The sequence below is a fragment of the Mustela nigripes genome, chromosome 9 (assembly GCF_022355385.1).
Source record: "Mustela nigripes isolate SB6536 chromosome 9, MUSNIG.SB6536, whole genome shotgun sequence".
Taxonomy (NCBI): Eukaryota; Metazoa; Chordata; class Mammalia; order Carnivora; family Mustelidae; genus Mustela; species Mustela nigripes.
Genome location: NC_081565.1, coordinates 44,898,799 through 44,917,679, shown reverse-complemented (window position 1 = coordinate 44,917,679; position 18,881 = coordinate 44,898,799). Strand labels below are relative to the sequence as shown.

The window sequence follows — 18,881 nt, the reverse complement described above, 5'->3', positions numbered from 1 at the left end:
AAAACCTTGTGGATTCTAAACCTGTGATGTCTAATATGGCAACCACTTAAAACCTGTATCTACTGACTATTTCACTTATAGCTGATGTTACTGAGAAACTGACTTTTTAATTTTATTTAACTTTAAGGTAGATTTAAAAACTGATATTGGATTCAGTGAATGAGAAACTTTTAAGTGTGTTTGGAAAAAAACCTTGGATTTACTTTTCCAACTGTACACTTTATGATATATAAATGCAGATTAGGTATTTTCAATTCCAAATTCCAAATTGAGATATGCTGAAAAGAATAAAATACAAGCCAGATTTTGAAACTTAGTACCAACATAAATTAAATAGCTCATTAATAATTTTACATAGATCACATATTGAAATGGTATTTGGATTGAAAGGTATAAAAATTAATTTCATCTGCTTTTTAAGTATTTTCTTAATGTGGCTACAAGAAAATTTAGAAGTCTATCTGTGGTTTATATTTTGTTTCTAGTAGACTGTGCTGTCTAAAGAAGAGGAAAACACATGGAATTAACCATGAGATACCAAGACTGTAAATGGGATATGACAACAAAAGGGAGACTCTAATGGCAAGTTAAGAGTTAGTAGCAAATAAAAGAGAAGGAGGTCCTTAGCTTATCTTACTGTGTTGGCAGGTGACTAGTGTATAATGCTTGGACTGGTTTGAGGGTTTAAGATTAAAAACATAACTTTTAAGTCTTTTGTGCCTTATAATCAAAGACAAGTAGATTGTTGCTTTAATAATAATAATTTTAGTTATTACTAGTTTTACTTTTAAAAAGTGTTAACTGAATTTACATCTCTTTTGAACCTTCCACATGGTATTAAGTGCACTATGTACAGGCATTGAAAGAATTTTACCACAATAAACCTTGAAAACAAAAGATACCTGAATTATAGGATGGGAAAAATAATGTTAAATCAAATTTAATTCCAAGGGTAGAAATCTTATGAAGCAGTTATATGGCACACTTTGTTATGTAAAATCTATTCCATGAATGAAATACTGTATTAGATTAACATTGGACAGTTTGGAACAAATTAAATTACATTGTATTTGCCAGGGACGTCCTATTGCCCTCATGTTGAAGTTAAATAGCATTTTTTCCCATATAAGATGCAAGTACATTGTAGAAAAGTTGGAAACACAAAAAGCAACACGGAGAAAATAATAATGACTTATAACGTACACCACCCAGAGATAATGACTATACATTTCCGTTGTATTTTCTTTCAAAGATATACAGTTAGTTTTTAGACAGGGTTTGGTTTGTCTTAATAAGCACTGCATCACAAACTCTGTATTTAATACTTTTCACCCTTTTCTTTGAACTCTCTTTGGACTGGTTTCATAGCCCAGACTGAGGTTATCCATTATAGAAACAACAACTTAATAAATGATGTCTTGTTGACTTGAAAGTATTATTCACATAGATTTCTAAAGTGACAAAGATACGACCAGAAAGTGTTTTATTCACTAGAAAATCTTGTTGAACATTTTCTGACACTATTAGTAAGGTAAAGAGAGTATGGATGAAAGAGAAAACATGAGTTCTGAATCCTGAAGAGCTTGTGCTTATTAGTACTTTCAGCAGAAATCATGAAGGGCCACCTCATCAGGTGGACTGATGAAGCCTCATTAGGTAAAGGCTTGAAGTGTTCTAAGAGCAGTCCCTCACAGAAAGAACATCCCAAGTGGAGGCTAGACAAACATGCCTACCTGTCATTGCTGCCTTTTGATTGGAAGGAGTTTGTATTTGTTTCCTCTTTAAGAGGAAGGTGTGCATGCAAGTATAAAATCACTTAGCAGTGTTAGCAGTGCTAGATGTGAAAATGCAAACCCAAGGGCTTGAAGTTAGGCAAGCTCCTTGAGATGAAGTGGAGTGCAGAGTGCCCTTCATTTATTCTTGAAATACTTACTTCCATTCTATGGCTTTACACTAGCTACTGTCTTACACTCAGTCTTGCTATTCAAACTATTTTTAGGTGATTTGAAAAATAAAAACATTCATCTTGAAGTCAGGAAAAGCAAAGGCTCAGTACAATGTTCCAGAGCTTTCTGTGTTTATCGCTTTTAAGACCATCAGGTACCTAAATGCCAAAATCACTGCACTTTATCCAAATTCTACTTTAAACCCATAATCAGGTAGTTTGGAGGGTGGCAGGATATGCTTCAGTCTGCTGATATCTGAGATAATTTCTGGATTTAGATAATGTTAAAAATTCCTGAGAACTCTTAGAAAGCTTGGGGTTTCTTCAGATTTCTGGTCTAGCTGACATTAAGGCTGCCTGGTAGGGCAAAGTCAACCAAGCTCCTCGGAAGTACACATGAAGGAGCTTAGAACTTCTCATAGCCCTTCAAAAAAGTTTCTTACTAGGAACCTGTGCACTTAATTTGGAAATTTGGTGTTTACCCAAATTCTGATCTAAAATTTCATGGAATGTGTTAATTCCAAACAATGTTGTGGGAGCTCTTATTTCGTGATTTCACTGTTGTGTTGAACATCAAGCTGCAAAGGTTTTCAAAGACTGAGGAGGTTATAGTAGGCAGTCTGGCAAACTAAGTGTGGTAACATGTGGTAATATTAAGAATATCTAGGGTATGCTCAGTTCTAAATAACAGGATTCATTAATGCTTCATTTATATATTCATATTTGTATTCAACTAATACATTTTTTTTCTGTGTCGGGTGTTACAACGAGCTGTATGCACAAACAGCAGATGTGATTTCTGACCTCTTGGAATCAGACTTGATTCATGGTTATGTAATTCCTACAAAGCAAAAAAAGAATGGCAGTGATTCAATGTAGTTGGAAGGGCTAACATAAGGTGAGGGGGCCAGGAAAGTCTACCTTGCATAAGTGATATTTAAACCAATGCAAAATTTTGAGATACATTGCTAGTTGTTGGGAATATGAAGATAAACATGGCGTAGTCCCTGTCCTTGAGGAGTTCATGTGCAAACCACTAGCAGTCCTCTGTGATTTGTGCTCTACAGAAGTATATAATTACTGTGGGTCCTAAAGGTTATGGGTAATTTGGTCTGACCATCTCAGGAAAGAGTGTATGAGATGAGATGTCTTTAAGTGTAGGTTTTGAAACACAACCATTTTGAAGACTAAGGAATATTACTAGGCCATCAAGACAGGAAATAATAGCTAGGAGTAAGAAATAAAATCCAGTATGTTTGGTAAACTCTAAGTAAAAGGGAAGGCCTAGGAAGGCAATTGGCCAAGGGTGATATTGTGTATAGGGTGGGATGGTAAATTGAAGGCATGAGAAACACTATCAAAGAGTTTATACTTCTTTTTTTAAGAGTGGAGGAGCCACTGGAATATATAAATTAGGAGTCTGAAATCAATTTGTGTTTGTAGACTGATCATTCTGCATGCAAAAGGAAAGATGGATTTGGCTTATGGACAGGTGGGAGGGATTCAGAGAGCCTGATTAGAAGGCCATTGCAACAGGCCCTAAGAGAAGAGGGCAGAACTTCAGATCTGGCAGCAGGGAGATTTAGGAGATTCAGGAGTGAAAATCAATGATAATTGAAGACTGACTGGCTAGGATGGCTGAAGAGGAGAGAGGATTCCAGCATAAGTTGAGGTTTCTACCTTTTGGGTAATTTACAGTATCCATAGAGCCATTGCTAGCTAGTGGAAAGGCTTGAGACTGGGTGTTGGAATCCTGACTCTGCCACTTAAAAAGTAACCACTTGGAAGAAGTTACTTAAACTTGCCTAGCCTCAGTTTTCTATGTCTATACAGAAATGGCTGAAAATAATTTTGTGGGATTTATGGGAAGATAATTATGAAATCTAGTGAATTGCCTTGCCCGTAGTCTACATTCAACACATATCTTCTTCAGTTTTAGGCATGTGGAGTTTAAAGCCATTATTTTGTGTCTGATGGATATATCCAGTATGTATTCAAAAACAGAGGTTGAGGCCTTTGGAAGGGGGGTGCAAATAAAAGCCCAAGAATTTGGAGATAGGATTATTAGATGATAGTTGAAATCACTTAAACTTTATGAGATTCCATCCTAAGAACAAAACCTGCCTCATGTAAGAGGTGTGCTTAAAGAAACCATTAGCACTCTCAAAAAACTTAGAACTGACAAGTAACTTGAGGAATAAAGAGAACTCTTTGAATATAACAATTAAAAGATCACTGACAACCTTAGAGCAATTTCCATATGGCGGTGAGGAACAGAATGCAGATTGTGGTGATTTGAGGAAAGATTAGAAATGAAGAAATAGTTATGATATAGAATGTTCTTTTAAGAAATTTGGCATGGCGATTTGGGGTGGTAGGTAGAAGTAGATAAAGGATAAAGGAAAGGGGCCTTAATTTATAGTAATAGACACTGAGAGGAAAGATCTAGTATTGAAGCAGAGGGAGATAGTGATGGGAGATAAATAATGAAGGAATATTCTAGAAGAAGCTGCAGCTCAGGAAACATAACTCACAAAATAATGCATTTGCTTGAGATGGAAGAAGGTACAACCTCTTTTTGTGTCAGAATGTGAAGGTGTGAAGTTGGAAAGACTATCAATAATTGGAAATTAAGAATCTTCCAGTATCAACCTAGCTATTGTTTTATCCTCTTAGCTTTTATTTTTGTGTCCTAATAATGTATGTTTTGAGTACCTTAACTGGATTGTCTAATACCTTTTAATGTTATCTCCACATAAGATGAATTATTAAGTTTTCATTTAGTAAAAGTCAAGTGAAATCTCACCTCTGTCCTTTTTTTTTTCCCCTGAGAAAAGACAAAAGAACCTTGGAAAATACTGATTCTTAAAAAAGTAGCCCCAAGAATGATAGGGTTGCAAAAAATTATACTGTGCCAGGGTCTCAGACTATCAGAGAAATATGTTACTCTAATGATTTATATATCCCATGGAAATATTAGAGCTAAACTTCATGCAGTATTAACATCAGGACATTGGAATATATATTAGCTCTTAAAATACGATTGTTCCAGTAATAAAATGATTTGTATTGTTTCACTATTGCTATCAATGAGTTTTTGGTTGAGTGTTTGCTTTTTGGAAAATGGTTTTACATATCCTTTTTGTAAATGTTAACTGTTAGCTCACGCTTAAATTGGGATTGTAAGCAATTAATTTTGTATCATGTCTACATTTGAAAACAAGTTCGAGAAGACCTTTCCTGGTAGATGAACACATAGTTTAATTAGATCATCTTCATTCTATTGTATTACAAAAACATAAAAACACAATACAACCAGCCCCTCCTCATACTGGCGATTCTAGAAATGATAAAGATCACGCTCTAGATTTATTATAAAGTAATTACAGTAAGGTAGAAGAATCATATACTGTAAAAGCAATAGTCCTAAAGCTGATGGGACTTCAACACAAGGTCAGCATCTCAAAGTCTTTCAAAGGCTTTGACTATATAGACTATATAGAACAGTTATATTTAAATATTACCATCATGTGGGGATTTGTAGTAATCTTTCCTTGGTCTTCATGACTTAATTCTCTACCTTCTATCTGGAGATATAAGTCTTACTTTCAGGGTCACTATTTGCTTTGTTCAAATGCTTTGAAATACATTTCATTAGCTTTGATCTTCTTGCTATATTCTTAAGTGTAAATCCAAACAGTCAGTGAATATCTGTTTTTGATAGCACAACAAAATCAATACTTAGTATTTTCAAAACAGAACTTTGGCCATTTCCATCAAATTTACTAGTTCTCCTGTATTCCATACTTTAGTAAATGATGCAATGAAGTACCAGACACTAAATCTGATACGACATCATAGTTTCACATTCCAGATAGACATCAAAGTCAACCTGTTGTATATCATTCAAGGTTTTTCCTTATGCATGGCTGTTTTTTTCAGTAATGCTCATACCATTTAAATTTCTTTAAAGAATATTGGCAATTATGGGTTATTTTTTCTCCCTATGTCAATATTACTAGTTTGTACTTGTATTAAAAGTATCCAGATTATCCAAGTCTTAAGATTATTGTGAGAGTTCAGTTAGATATAGATATAAAGCATTTCATAGGCTGCCATCCATTTAAGAGGTATACGATAGGAACAACTCAAAGAAATAGAAATTAATATCCAATTCAGTCATGGAACATAGATTTAGAGAAAAATAGGGGCAATTCTCAACTATTCAGAACTAATATTTTGGATGTGTGAGATAGCATGATGAAGACTAATTGTTACATATTATTGAAGAAATTGTCTACATTGAACAAAATGATGAACACAGAAACAGTAAGAAAATAAAAAGAAGTAAGCAGCCTTAGAAATTGAGATACTCTAATCATAGCCACTGATGAGAGTTACCAAGCATGCATTTTTATTATCATGCAGTGTATCATCTTTATGTACATTGCAACATACCAGCACTCCATTCTGTAAAGCTCTGGGTGCATCATCTGCCCTTTCATCGCCGCCATTGCCTCAGGATAGAATAAGGTTCTTTACTAGAGAACCTCTATTTCAGTTTTTTAAAATGCTATGACTTTATGACCTCAAACAGCTTAATTCTGAGTTTTCTGTTCTGAGTCAACACTTAAGAGAATTGTGAAAGACCTCCTGTACTGTATTTACTATCTGATTCCCAAATCATCCTTTGCCTTCTCATCTGTCATCCCCATTAATTCTTCAAGTTTCTTCTCCAAGTATTTCTTTAATGACCTTCGTATTCCCTTCATTTTCCTCCGATGAAGCACACAAATATGGAATCTAGAGTAGAGAAATAACATAATCCTGACTTCAGTATTAGTAGGCCAACTCTTAAGGACAATTATATAACCATGTTTTTTCCCCCTTCTTTTTCTGGCTACTGCTCCAGGAGTTTTCCTCATATTTAATTGTACCTCCTCCATTTCCTGTGGTTCAGCTTTTATCCCATAAACTTCTGTCCATTTCATTCCTGTCAGTATTGTATCCCAGACTTTGCAATGACTTCATTCCCCTTATTGCCATTGGAAGAGGGGGATCGGGTAATCTCTTTGCCAAAGGAATGCTTGACCCAGTGTGTGTGTGGAGGGAGGAAAACTCACAGTATCAAAGCACTTCCCAATATCACAACTTCTGTGAGCAATATCAGAAATAGTGCAATCTCTCGATTCTCAGCCTTCTTTGGATTCTCTTCTGGAGGGAGAAAGAGGAAAATGGAAAGTGAGTTTGGGAGAGGAAATATACTAACTTGAGAATTGGATCCATAATAGATGATTCTTTTTAACATCAGATAATTTACTCTGCTCATCACTTCCACCACTGTTTTCTAGTTATCCTGCTATTTATTACACTTAGATCGCTAGGCTCTACAACATGATTGCCCTTACTGCCCCAACCTAATTTCTCCACCTTTAGTGGAGTACCTTTTCTTTCATTTCTCAGCCCTTCAATTGATCCAGTGTCCAGTAATTCATCCTGGTACAAATTTTGCCTAATAATTTGGCTCTCATTTGTGACATTACCATGATCTGTATGGAAGGTGCTCACCAAATATTTGTGGAATGAATGAATGGACAACTCAGTACTTTGATGCTGACCCCTCCAAATGCTATACTACAGTCTTTGTTACCTCCACAATACTCTCCTCTGAAGCATGGGGAGTTGATGCGAAGGCAGGTCCAACAATCCAGGATAGGACTTTCAGTCATGACTGATAAAGAAAAGAAAAATAACGGAAGGGGGCCATGGCATGCAGTTCTCTTAGCTCAGACATGAAGTATGGATTAGATCTCAGGCATTTCCAGGATTCTTAATGTTACATTGCTGTGAATTTCTTCTTCCCCTAACAATCACATTTCTTGGTGGGTCAAAACCTTCTGTAACTTATGTCAGATCTCCGGGGGAAGAAGTGGGAAAAATGATGCCTCAGTGTATATTGGTCCTATGGGTTATAAACTATACTTTAGATGGCCTAAGCTCCTCTAAACTGTATGTTTGAGATTGCAGAGAGACACATTTTGTTGTCAGGTCTGATTGATATTTCCACCCCCATAATCCCAACTCTATAAATTGGATTCTTAGTATGACAGGTAGGATAGATATGGCCATATAGAGCAAATGAGATGGGAAAATATGACTGAATTCTTAAGGTGTTGCATGTACTGTACTCACCGCAATCTTCAGAACAAGCTAAAAGAGAATCAGAAAGTTCTAATGAGCCTATAGTCAACTCAGAGTTTGCTGTATTTATACCCAATAATCTTCATTTGGTTACCCATGAAGTTCCAACTACCCCTCCATCCATTCTAAACAACTGTAACATGAAACCACCTTCCTCCTCTCACCCTCATTTCCTATTCCTTTCACATAATTTGAGTGTTGTTAGATAGATATCTTTTATTACCAACGTCAGAGAAGTTCTTTAACATCTCTTTCAGTTTGGATTCCAGGTTTAGGCGGACGTTGAGAAGCTTGCCTTGAAAGATAAAGGCACCTAAGAGGGGGTAGAAGGGGTGTCAAACTAGGGGTAGACTTCCTCTTCAGAAATTAATCCTAATTGTTTGTTTTTCCAAAGGAACTTTCCTTATACTTTCTTGGGAAAGACAGTCTTTTAACACTGAAACTCTATCTCACCTTTCCATGTTTCATTGCCCAGTTTATAAAGTTCATTCTTCAGCCATATTCTCAACTTGATAACATCATCAACAGCTAGAGAAGAGAAGTAAAGGTACATGTAGGGAATAATTACATCTGTGGAGGAAATTATGTGGACTCAGGTGCACTCTTCCTTGCCTCCCCTTCTCCCTTTAATCCACAAAACTCTCAGGGACTCAAACTTCCCTCACCCAATACCCGAAGCGTCTTGTCCCTGTGGGAGACCTTGATGCTTAAACGGATCATCTCCTTAATTTGCCGTTCAAGCAGATGAACTCGGCCCGGGACTTCTGAGGGTACCATCTCTGCCAGCAAGAACCTAATATTTTCTGCAAATTTGGGGTCACATTCCAAGCAGCCTTTGACCCCATGGTAGGCTGCCAGGGACAGGGGCAGGAGCAGGAGCAACCACAGGTCTCCCATTTCCTTGCCCCAACAGCCGGTTGTCCTGGCAACTAGTTCACCTCGTTCCCTTTTCTTCAAAAATCCAGGAATAAGAGCTTTGTCCTGGATAGTCTGACTTCACCTTCCCCTGCATTTCCATCCCACCTCTAGGCAATTTCATTTCCCTAAGGCTCTTTAGTTGTTTTCTGACTTTTATCCTTCATTACAGAGAGAGGGAACTGCCAGTTGGGAAGCAGATACCTGAGTTCTGAGTGTAGAACACAGAAAGTGAGAGAAATCTTGAGCTCACACAAGCAAAATTCCATGCAGGAAAAAAAAAAAAAAAAAGCACAGACTTTTCTCAGGAAAACATTTTCTTCAGGTTTCTTCTTTACTTGTGTCTTCAGTAATTTCTCATGTTTTTCCCGACCATAGGAGTAGAGTAGTGTCTCAAGGTTCTACTGCTATAGAGGAGGTGAGAAAAGCCTGGAATATTAAGTTGGCATGCCAGTCTCTGAGGGTAGCAGTTATTGAAAATTAGCCATAGGTGTCTAGATGTAATTGATATATCATTGATGATATTGATGTATCATTGATGATAATTTTGATGTAATTTAGGCTATCTTTGTCTGTAGGATGATTTCCCAGCCATGCTATATAATAGCCTTCTTATATCATTCTCTTTATAAAGAGTCTGGAGAAAGGAGAGTAGAAACAGCCATTGAGGAATATATGGTGATAAGTGAGACTCCAGTAACACTCAGGGTTCGTTAGTGGGTATATCTTACAAGTACTAAGGATGAGATGTGAGACATGTTAGAAAACCAGCACAGTTACTGTGGGCTGCCATCTCAGGCCACTGTGGAAGGAGCCCAGATAAACAGTTCAGCTTAGGGCTCTTTGAATAAGAATGTTCTCTGTCATTTAAAGAAGTTAACGTTGCTTTACAGACTTTGCAGGGTACCAGTAACTTCTCTCTTACATTGCTTGTATGTCTGTGACCTCCTAGAAACCAGGGAGCCTGGGATCTTAAAAGGTTGGGGGTAGAATTGAGAGCTAAGGTATGGGAGAGTTAGGGAATGAAAAGTTATGAGGGAAGTCCAAAGAACTGTTACAATTATATGCCTACCATGAGCCAGATATGGCATGTGCTAAACATTTCTGATAGATCATTATGAGTCCTGATGGCACAGCATACTTTGAGAAATTATTCCAGTTTTATAGATAGGACTCTATATCTATAGATAGTCCTATAGATAGGACTCAGAAATATGAAACAATTCTTTCTACAAAATAATTTAGTAGTCATGGAATTAGGATTTGAACTCAGGTCTCTCTGATTCTAAATTCTTTACACTTCATTCACTGTCTGGGCAACATTTTCTGGGATAATGCAGAAAATGATTTCTTGGAATTATAAATCAGATGACTGCAAAGGAAATTCAAATCCTCTGATGATCCAAATCCACACCTCTGGTCTGATTTTATTTCCCTTGGCTAGATGATCTCATCTTTAGATGACCCTCCGGAAAATTTGCACATGCTGAAGTCTGAAGGCATTTGAGGTGGTGGGGTTAAACTACTTCTGGAAATCAAAGTTGGATACTAAAAGGGGCTAAAACTTGGCAGGCAGGTAGCCAGGTATGAGGAAAAACTGTTCTTTAAGGGAAAATATACATTATAGATGTGATGTTTTCTAGTTAACAGTACATACTTTTACTTTCAGCTTGGATACTTGAAGAGGAAGTGATGGTATATTACTGACTCATTCTGCTCAGTGGCACATTATCTTGAACCAGACCACATGCTCTACTATTTTTATCCTTGCCTCATTCTTTCAGCTTAATTTGCAATCCAGGATTTGTAGGATGCAAGAAAAAAAAAATGATTCGACTTCCGGACAGTGTTGGGAAGACGGAAAATAGCAAGCCACTTTCTAAAAAGACAGAAGTTGTAATTGAAAGGGACATATAAGACAGAAAATAATGGAGGAAATAGCACCCCCGTGGAGGAAACAGTAAATGGATAATAATAGTGTGAGCTGATGATCCAGGCAGAGGTACAAACGGTTTGTACTTTCTATAGGAAGACCACACAGCACTAAATCTGGAGGAATTTCTTCTAGAGAAGCTGGATCTAGGACACTAGAAACAGGAGTTAACAAATACATGATGGGAAGTGGGAACCCAGAAATATTCAAGATGTTTTAAGAGAAGCATCTGGAAAGTGCTGATGACGTTGTGGATGACGTATAAGAAAATGACTACATTATCCTGGGCTTGTTCTTTAAATTTAGTAGATGTCAACTATTCGAAATTTGGAAAAGAGCAATCTGGAAATAGACAGATAATATAATGATCATATTACTTAATTAAAATAATGATACTTGTATCTAGGAGGCAAAAGGCTAATACCAGATCCTTCCTTGATGATGCTAATATTTGGTTTGGATTGGCATGGAGAGGATAGGGTTATAGTCAGTGTGAATCTGTGGAATAGCTAACCAAACTCTTCATTTGCTTAAAAAAGTGTAACGGATATATAGTAGCACATGCATGCATAATATTTTACCAAAGATATATTTATTCATTTGTAATTCTTAGATAAGACCCCAGGTTTTTCACAAATAGAATATGTGTTGTATATGTTCTTTTTCTACAAAACAATTAGTCCTATTATTTAGTCCCTCTGAAGGGTTAGAATCAGTTGTTTTGTACACATTTGACCCTTGTTATAAATCAAATGATACACTGAGGTTTAAAATCTAAAAACCAAGTCTCATTAAGAAAAGCAAGAAGCTTCTTAACAATAATTTTCCCTCAATCCATAGCAAATATGATTCCCACATCCACACACAAAAATGAAAATAATGAATCTCTGTGGCTCAAGCTTCTTGTAGCCTCTTTTCTTGTGGGTTACTTGTCCCAGCCGAGCCCTGCTGCATTCTTTCTCCACTTGTAGCTCTTCAGTAGATGATCTAGAAATTTGGCAAATAATCCAGAGACCTCTTGTAGTTAAGTGAGATTAAATTATTTCCTGACTATAATCTGGGACTAGGAAACTCATACTTGGTATCTGGCCATGTTAGAAGCTAGCTATCTAGGCAGCATAATAATCACAATTATAAATATTGAAATATTTCTATAGTCCAGATCCTTCACAAGTAAAGTGATTTCAATATTTTCTGTATGCCTGCCCATTTATATTGAATTGGCATTAAGTCAGTTTCTCTCCCCATATTCCACTCATTCTTTAGAAAAAGTCATAACGGTGACACCTCACTGGCTTAGTTAAGTATCTGCCTTTGGTTCAGGTCATGATCCCAGGGTCCTGGGATCAAGCCCCGTGTCAGACTTTGTGCCCAACGGGGAGCCTGCTTCTCCCTCTCCCTCTGCCTGCTCCTCCCCTGCTTGTTCTCTCTCTCTCTCTCTCTCTCTCTCTCAAATAAATAAAATCATAAGAAAAGAAAAAGTTCTAAATTTGGAGCTTAGAAGACTTTGAAGGAATTGTTCTCTGGTAGGAAAGCAAACCAAAAAAAGCTGATACTGTTAGGGATGAGGAAAACAGGGGAGACAATGGCAAAAGATTTATGTCATAACCTCTGCTCTCTTAGACTAGGGTCGCAGAAGGGGAGATTATATTAGTTAGGTTAAAAGGAATACTATAGGAAAGTGTAGTTTCTGTCCTGCATCCTTGAGGAACTACCAAGGCTACACCAGTTATGCACATGTGACAACTGAACCCGAGGAAAAAATAGTATCATGTCAGGACTGGCTAATAGAAGGCACTCCGGAGACAGTGATAGTACCTTGCACTGTGGAAGCGCCACTGTCCTTCCACTGGCTGCTAGGCAAGGATGTGCAAGTGTATTTGGGATCTGACTGGGAAACTTGCCAGTGTGTATCATCAAGGCTTCAGGTAATGGGACCCTGTCTGAAAGATGGATAGCAGACTACTGCATCAGGAAAAGAAAAGGCATCTGCAGCAATCCCTAAGAACCTGATGGGGCCAAATGGTCAGGAAAGACCACCAGACCCTGAGGAAATAGAGAACAGGCCTCAAGTGCTCTGCATGCAGTTTCCCAGAAAATACAAGAAGATTCAGAGATGGGGTGGCACCAAGCTTGCCTTAGAAGATACCCACACATTAGGAAAGAACAAAACAAATATACTCAACATTAAAATATATGTCATTCAAGGAAGGGAACACCTATTAGTAAAGAAATCCGCTGGATAATTTACTGAAGAGGAAAAGGCAGGGATTTTAAATGGGACGAGTTCATGGTAATCGTACTTACCACGATTTGAGTATGGTTGGTAAGATGGATGGAATTGATAGTTGGATTGGTAGTTAACACAAGCCTGATGTTTCAGTGATTAGGACAGTGTTTTCTCAGGCCCAAGAGAGGTCTAACATTCCACAGTTACTCAATGTTCATAGTTCCTTATCAGTTTTAGGTGGTTAGAGCCAGTTGGAGTAAAACATTAACAATGGCCCTTTATCCCGTTTTGGAAAGAGGCAGGGAATGGGAAGGAAATATAAAAGAATGATTTTTCCAAAAGGTATTTAGTTACCAAAAAAAGTATTTAAATATTGGGTAGGATTAAATTTCTCATATTCTGCTGTTAGTGCCTTTTTTCTTTGTTCTCTTGTGAGGTGAGAAGTGAGGTGGCTCAGAGAAAGCACAGACCAGTTATAGAACACAAAGAAGCTATGTCTCCTTTGTATATCTGACCAAGTTTAGATAAATGTGTGACCTTGCAACATAAACACTGTAATATTTAATTCTCAAGACAAGCTTGCATTAGTATTTCCACTTTGGAAAATATGAGCCTGGTTTTCAGACACACTAAGGGAAGTCTCCCAAGTTCACACACCCAGTAAGTAAAAGATTTGCAGGAACACAGATTTGTCTGCTTTCACAGTTCTGTTTCCAAAATACCAAAATGTTTCTCAAGTAGAGTTAATCCCAGGCACAATCATCATTGCCTCAAATTAGTAAGAATTTCCTAAAGGAAATTATTTTTGCAAGGAAGGAAAAATGGTTTCTTATTTCCCATTAGTTTATTTTTTAAAGAAGTGGAGTTTATAATCCTAAGTAACTTTGAATATTTCTTCCATACCCGATTCTTGCTTTTCCCCTCCTCTCTAATTACCTGAATAAAGGATTTAAAGACTATTTATATTCTACTGTAGCTTGTTCACCTGTCAACTGCAGTATTCAATTTTCTTTAACACCATGTATAAAAAGGCACAGATGTTAATCTAGTTTACCTTAAATAAGTACCAGAAAAATACAGTATTATTGCTCTCCTCCTTTCAAAGCAGATTAAAAGACAAAACAACATAACAACAATAAGAACACAACAACAACAACAAGTACTATCCTAGAACAAATAGTCTGTTATCAAATAGTGTTTTATATTCATTGTGTGCATGATCTTATAAAATCCTTATGCTAAGAGGTTGGCACTGTCATTGCCATTTAGAGATGAGAGCACTGAGACTGACTAGTTAAGGATGCTGCAGGAGATCACACAGCCCTCCGGTGGGGTAGCTTGAATTCTTAATCTCATTTTGACTGATTCTCCATGTATGCTCTTTTAACCGCTAAACTGTCTCTTGTCTTTTATTGGCCAAAAACAGAAAAACCTCACAAAACCCCCTAAAGTGAATGTCCTGTTCATGTGCATAATGAATTGTCATATTTCTGCAAAACCAGCATTTGGTGGATGAGGCATTGTGGTGCTACACGGTGCTACATTCAATTCTAATTCTGGTCCTTATATGAACAGATTTCTCTTCAAAGTATCAAGTCAAGGAAGAAACTCTGAGTTGAACTTGAACTTCCTGGTCACTACCCTTTGATAAATGATCTTGTTGTTGATAATTCCTTTGCATTATACTACCTTCCATTAATATAAAATTTTACATTTGGAGCTTTCCCTATTTGGGAAGCTCTCTGTTGTCTTGAGATAACTGAGTTTCTTCTTGGTTTTCTCTAATATGCTAAGTAAATATTTCTGCTTAAATACAATCCCCTTTAAGCACTATAGCTATATTAGGTTGCTAATCAGTTCTTTTTAAGTTAGATCAGATTTCATTGTTTCTTGCATGGTCTTGCATGGTCTTGCAGGGTCTCAACAATATGTACTGTCTCCCTATTTACCACATAATGACACAAGACAAAACTGAATCAATCAACTCTGAGGCACGATGGTTTCAATTCAGTGGAGGAAAGAAGATCTTAGTGGATTGGGTTATTGATGGTAACTCTTGGAACAAGCTATGATAGTAGGTGTGGAATCTCCTTTCCTGGAGAAGATTGTTGGTCACCTCTCTCAGTGCTGGGCAGTCTAGTCTAGTAGTTTGGGCTTCTCCAATGGAATTTCTCCATTGGAGAAATTTCTCCTGTGTAGCTAACACAGCTACACAGAGAATATAACTTGAAGTATATTTCATAATCATTTTTCCTTAAATTTATTGCAAGTTTAATAACCGATGTATGGTCAGTTCCTTTTTCAAAGAATGGAAATTATGGTACAACATACACTAGATGGGGAAAGAGTTTATCACGTTCTGTGCTCTAGAAATTATTGCTGTTTCTAGCATAAACATAGTCACCAAAATAGATTGTAGAAACCACCCCAGTTTTTTTAATGGTAGGGGGACAACTCGAGAGAAAAATATTAACTGTTTCTCAGTTGCCACTACCTGAGAATTTCACCGTTTCATTTTCTTGCCCTGGTGCTGTAAGAAAAGACCTTGACAGAGTATGCATTGCCCACTTCTCATTTATGCCAGGTGTAGCTCTATGTCTGAAGGGCATATGCGATAAATGGGTCATACATTATCTCATTTGCAGTCTGAGTTTTATGAGCTCGTGTAAAACAATTACCATATATACATTTTACAATAAATGGGCAAACAAAGTGGCTGCAAACAATATGGAAAAGTCAATAATTAATTTCAGATTTCCAAATGTAGCAGAGACACTGGAGCTTTCTCTTCTTTTCAATAGAGATGGTTTCTTTGTTAGGAATATGCAAGCATGTTAATTCATTACTGTGTGGTTTCTCTTTTTCCAAAGCTTGTTGAAGGCCTAATTTATGTGCAAGACTGAAAGCTGTTTAAACGGATAATATGCCTCCTTCATGAGAAATACCACCCCTTTATGCTCCATTAAATTCAGACGTTGACTCTATAAGCTACGTACCAATTATTTCTTTCCAGAAACAGCAGCATAGTTTTTTCCACAAAGGACAACAGATTATTGCAGGCTGCTATTAATCTCCACATAGTCCACAGAATACATAGGACACTAGGGAGAAAACAATTGAGAAGCTATTTTAACATTTGCAAAACTGCGATATGCAGAGGAAATAAAAGAGATGCTTGTCTGTTTGCTACTTCTAAATTATTTCAGTGATCCCCAAATATAGAAGCAGCCCTTAAATTCATCAATAATGACCTGCTGACATTGAAGCAGTGCCTATGGAGGAACACAGTTGGCTCTTTATCTGGTTGATCTTTGTTTTCCCTAACAACATGTATCACCGACCACTGTACATTCTGCTACATGCTCCATTAGGTGGATGGGGTAATAAGTGAGATGCCTATTAACAGCTTAAAGTGGGTTCTTTTCTGGTAACAGCATTGTTTGGTGCAGGGAAATGGGTCAATTCTCAGTGCAAACTGGAAGGATATACTAGTCCATCAGCATAGCCTGGCATAGCCTAGAATTTAATATAACGACTGTGGATCATTTTAGAGGGTATAAATCACTCTAACATGACTGTCTACAGAACTATTGTTACTGATACCAGCCCATGTGTCAAAGTCCAAGGAAAACTTTAATGAGAAGCTAGTCATTAGGTTATTTAAAAATTGTAACTTTTAAAATTTATCCAGTCAAAAATACTGAGCACCAACTACTTTCATTCCACAAGTACTGAACATTTATCAGGACGATCGGTAAAAAGGAAGATGAGTATAGAAATGCCTCTACTTTCACAGAGTTTGAAAATCCAGTAGTATAGAGCTGATCATGGAATCTAAACTGGTTTTCTTTTATGATTTTTTTTTTTTTTAAACTAGCAGTCCTCTTGTTTCTGAATGGGATTTTCACTCAGTTCTATGCAGATGAACATTTGGGTAGTATTGTCCACAGATCAGAGTGAACTCAGAAATAGCTTAAGCCAATTAGTATTTTTAATTAGTACTTTTAATTCCCTAGAAACTGCATCAAGTTATGGGTATGGAAACAAATGAGATACTGGCAAAAACTAGTGGATGGTTTCAGGAGGAAAACACAGTTCCTCCTTTTTGCTCAGGAGCTACTAAGAAGAAACTTGAGCTGTCCTTCAGGACTTGGTGAGGTAAAAAATCTGAACACTGGAACTGCAACTGCCAGAGGTCTGCTGACCCTTAACAGCTCATGATAGCTGATCCTATAATCCACTCTGTCTTCGGTGACATCATACTGGTAGCTTGAAGTGGCCATGTGGGGAGTATTTACATCATAGAAACCACAAATGCTTTAAGTGAAGGTGTTGGCCCCTTTGTCCCTTTTTCAGCCCCCTGCAACATCCCCACCATTGTTTGTTTGAGTAACTGCAGAGAGTTCATAGTGTAGAGACAGCATGAGGCCAGCAGAGAACCTTGAGAAACTGGGTCTTGGTAACTCTTAAGATCAAGCTATTCAAGGAACATGCCCTCCTCCTCTGGAGTTTTCAGTTATGTGTGTATATAAAATCCCCATGAAATAACAAAGGTTTCAAGGTCAATATCATTTTTTGAAGGTAGAACATTCTAAATTAGCATTACTTAAAACGTTCTCTTAGATGCTAATTGAAGTTTCTGAAAAAGGGAGTGTGCTTACTGGGACTCTTAAGGGAGGAATTGACAAATTTGAATATATAACTCTGCTTTTCAAGGTACATCTGGTGGGCAGGAGCTCAGGGGGTTGATAATCTGGAAAAGACAGTTTAATTGTTGAAGACATGTGTTGCCTGCAGAGGTAAAGGTTAAGTAATTAAACAAAAGGTGGTATTGACTTAAGCACTGATTCCAATGATCAGATCTACTCCAGCAAAATTTGTAACACATACTAGCTAAGTATTGCATCTGTAAAATCTGAAGAGCCACATTTCTGTTTCCATACCAGTTACTCGCCATTGAGGCAGTGACTTTTAAGTGGAAAAATCCAAAATAACTGATCAAATTAAAACCTCTCTTTTAATACGATACGGAAACAGTAGAGTCGCTTGATTGTACTGAGGCTAAAATAGAATTTTTAGTGATTCTTAACCATGAACAAATAATTTCAATCCTATTTTTAGTAATATACTCAAAGAAAAAAATAAACTATGATATAACACATTACTAATAGAGAAACATTGCTATGTTTTTTAAAGCTAATTTTTGTACAATATTTTTTCTTGTGAATTTATGGACAGTATTAGCAAGGGAGTAGATCTTGAATATTTAATGAAGTCCTGATATATGTCAGACACTTTTAGAAGTACTATGCCATTCCATTTTCTTGGCAGCCCCGTGGACAAAGGTTTGGTATTCTCAATTTGTTAAGTAAAGAAACTGATCTCCAAAAGGAAAAATCACTTGTCAAAACTTATGTGTCCTGTGAGGGGCAAAGTTAGGTCCAACTCCAATGTTCATACTTAGTTGAATTAAATCACATCAACTAAATATCTTGATTATATTTAATCCTAATGCCATCAAAAGTATAAATAGATTTAGAGATGAAAACTTAGGGGTATTTTGTTTGTGTTGGAGGATATGAAACAGAGGGCAAGCCATTGAGAATGTTAAATTAATTGTCACATGTGTCCAATTTGAGTTAAATAAAAAAAAGTTT

The 18,881-nt window shown here is 36.9% G+C and overlaps 1 protein-coding gene across 2 annotated transcripts; it reads right to left on the bottom strand.

Annotated features, from left to right (window-relative positions):
* Positions 1–6,437: 6,437 nt before the first annotated feature.
* On the bottom strand, positions 6,438–9,043 carry IZUMO3 (IZUMO family member 3). Of its 2 annotated transcripts, XM_059412278.1 has the most exons (7): positions 8,812–9,043; positions 8,600–8,674; positions 8,370–8,459; positions 8,138–8,155; positions 7,596–7,676; positions 7,069–7,159; positions 6,438–6,748 (listed from the first exon to the last, which is right to left on the bottom strand). In XM_059412278.1, the coding sequence occupies exons 1-7, from the start codon at positions 9,041–9,043 to the stop codon at positions 6,613–6,615; spliced, it is 723 nt and encodes a 240-aa protein (XP_059268261.1). In that variant the 3' UTR covers positions 6,438–6,612. The 2 variants fall into 2 exon arrangements, with proteins under 2 accessions (XP_059268261.1, XP_059268263.1); XM_059412280.1 differs by lacking the exon at positions 8,138–8,155.
* Positions 9,044–18,881: the final 9,838 nt, after the last annotated feature.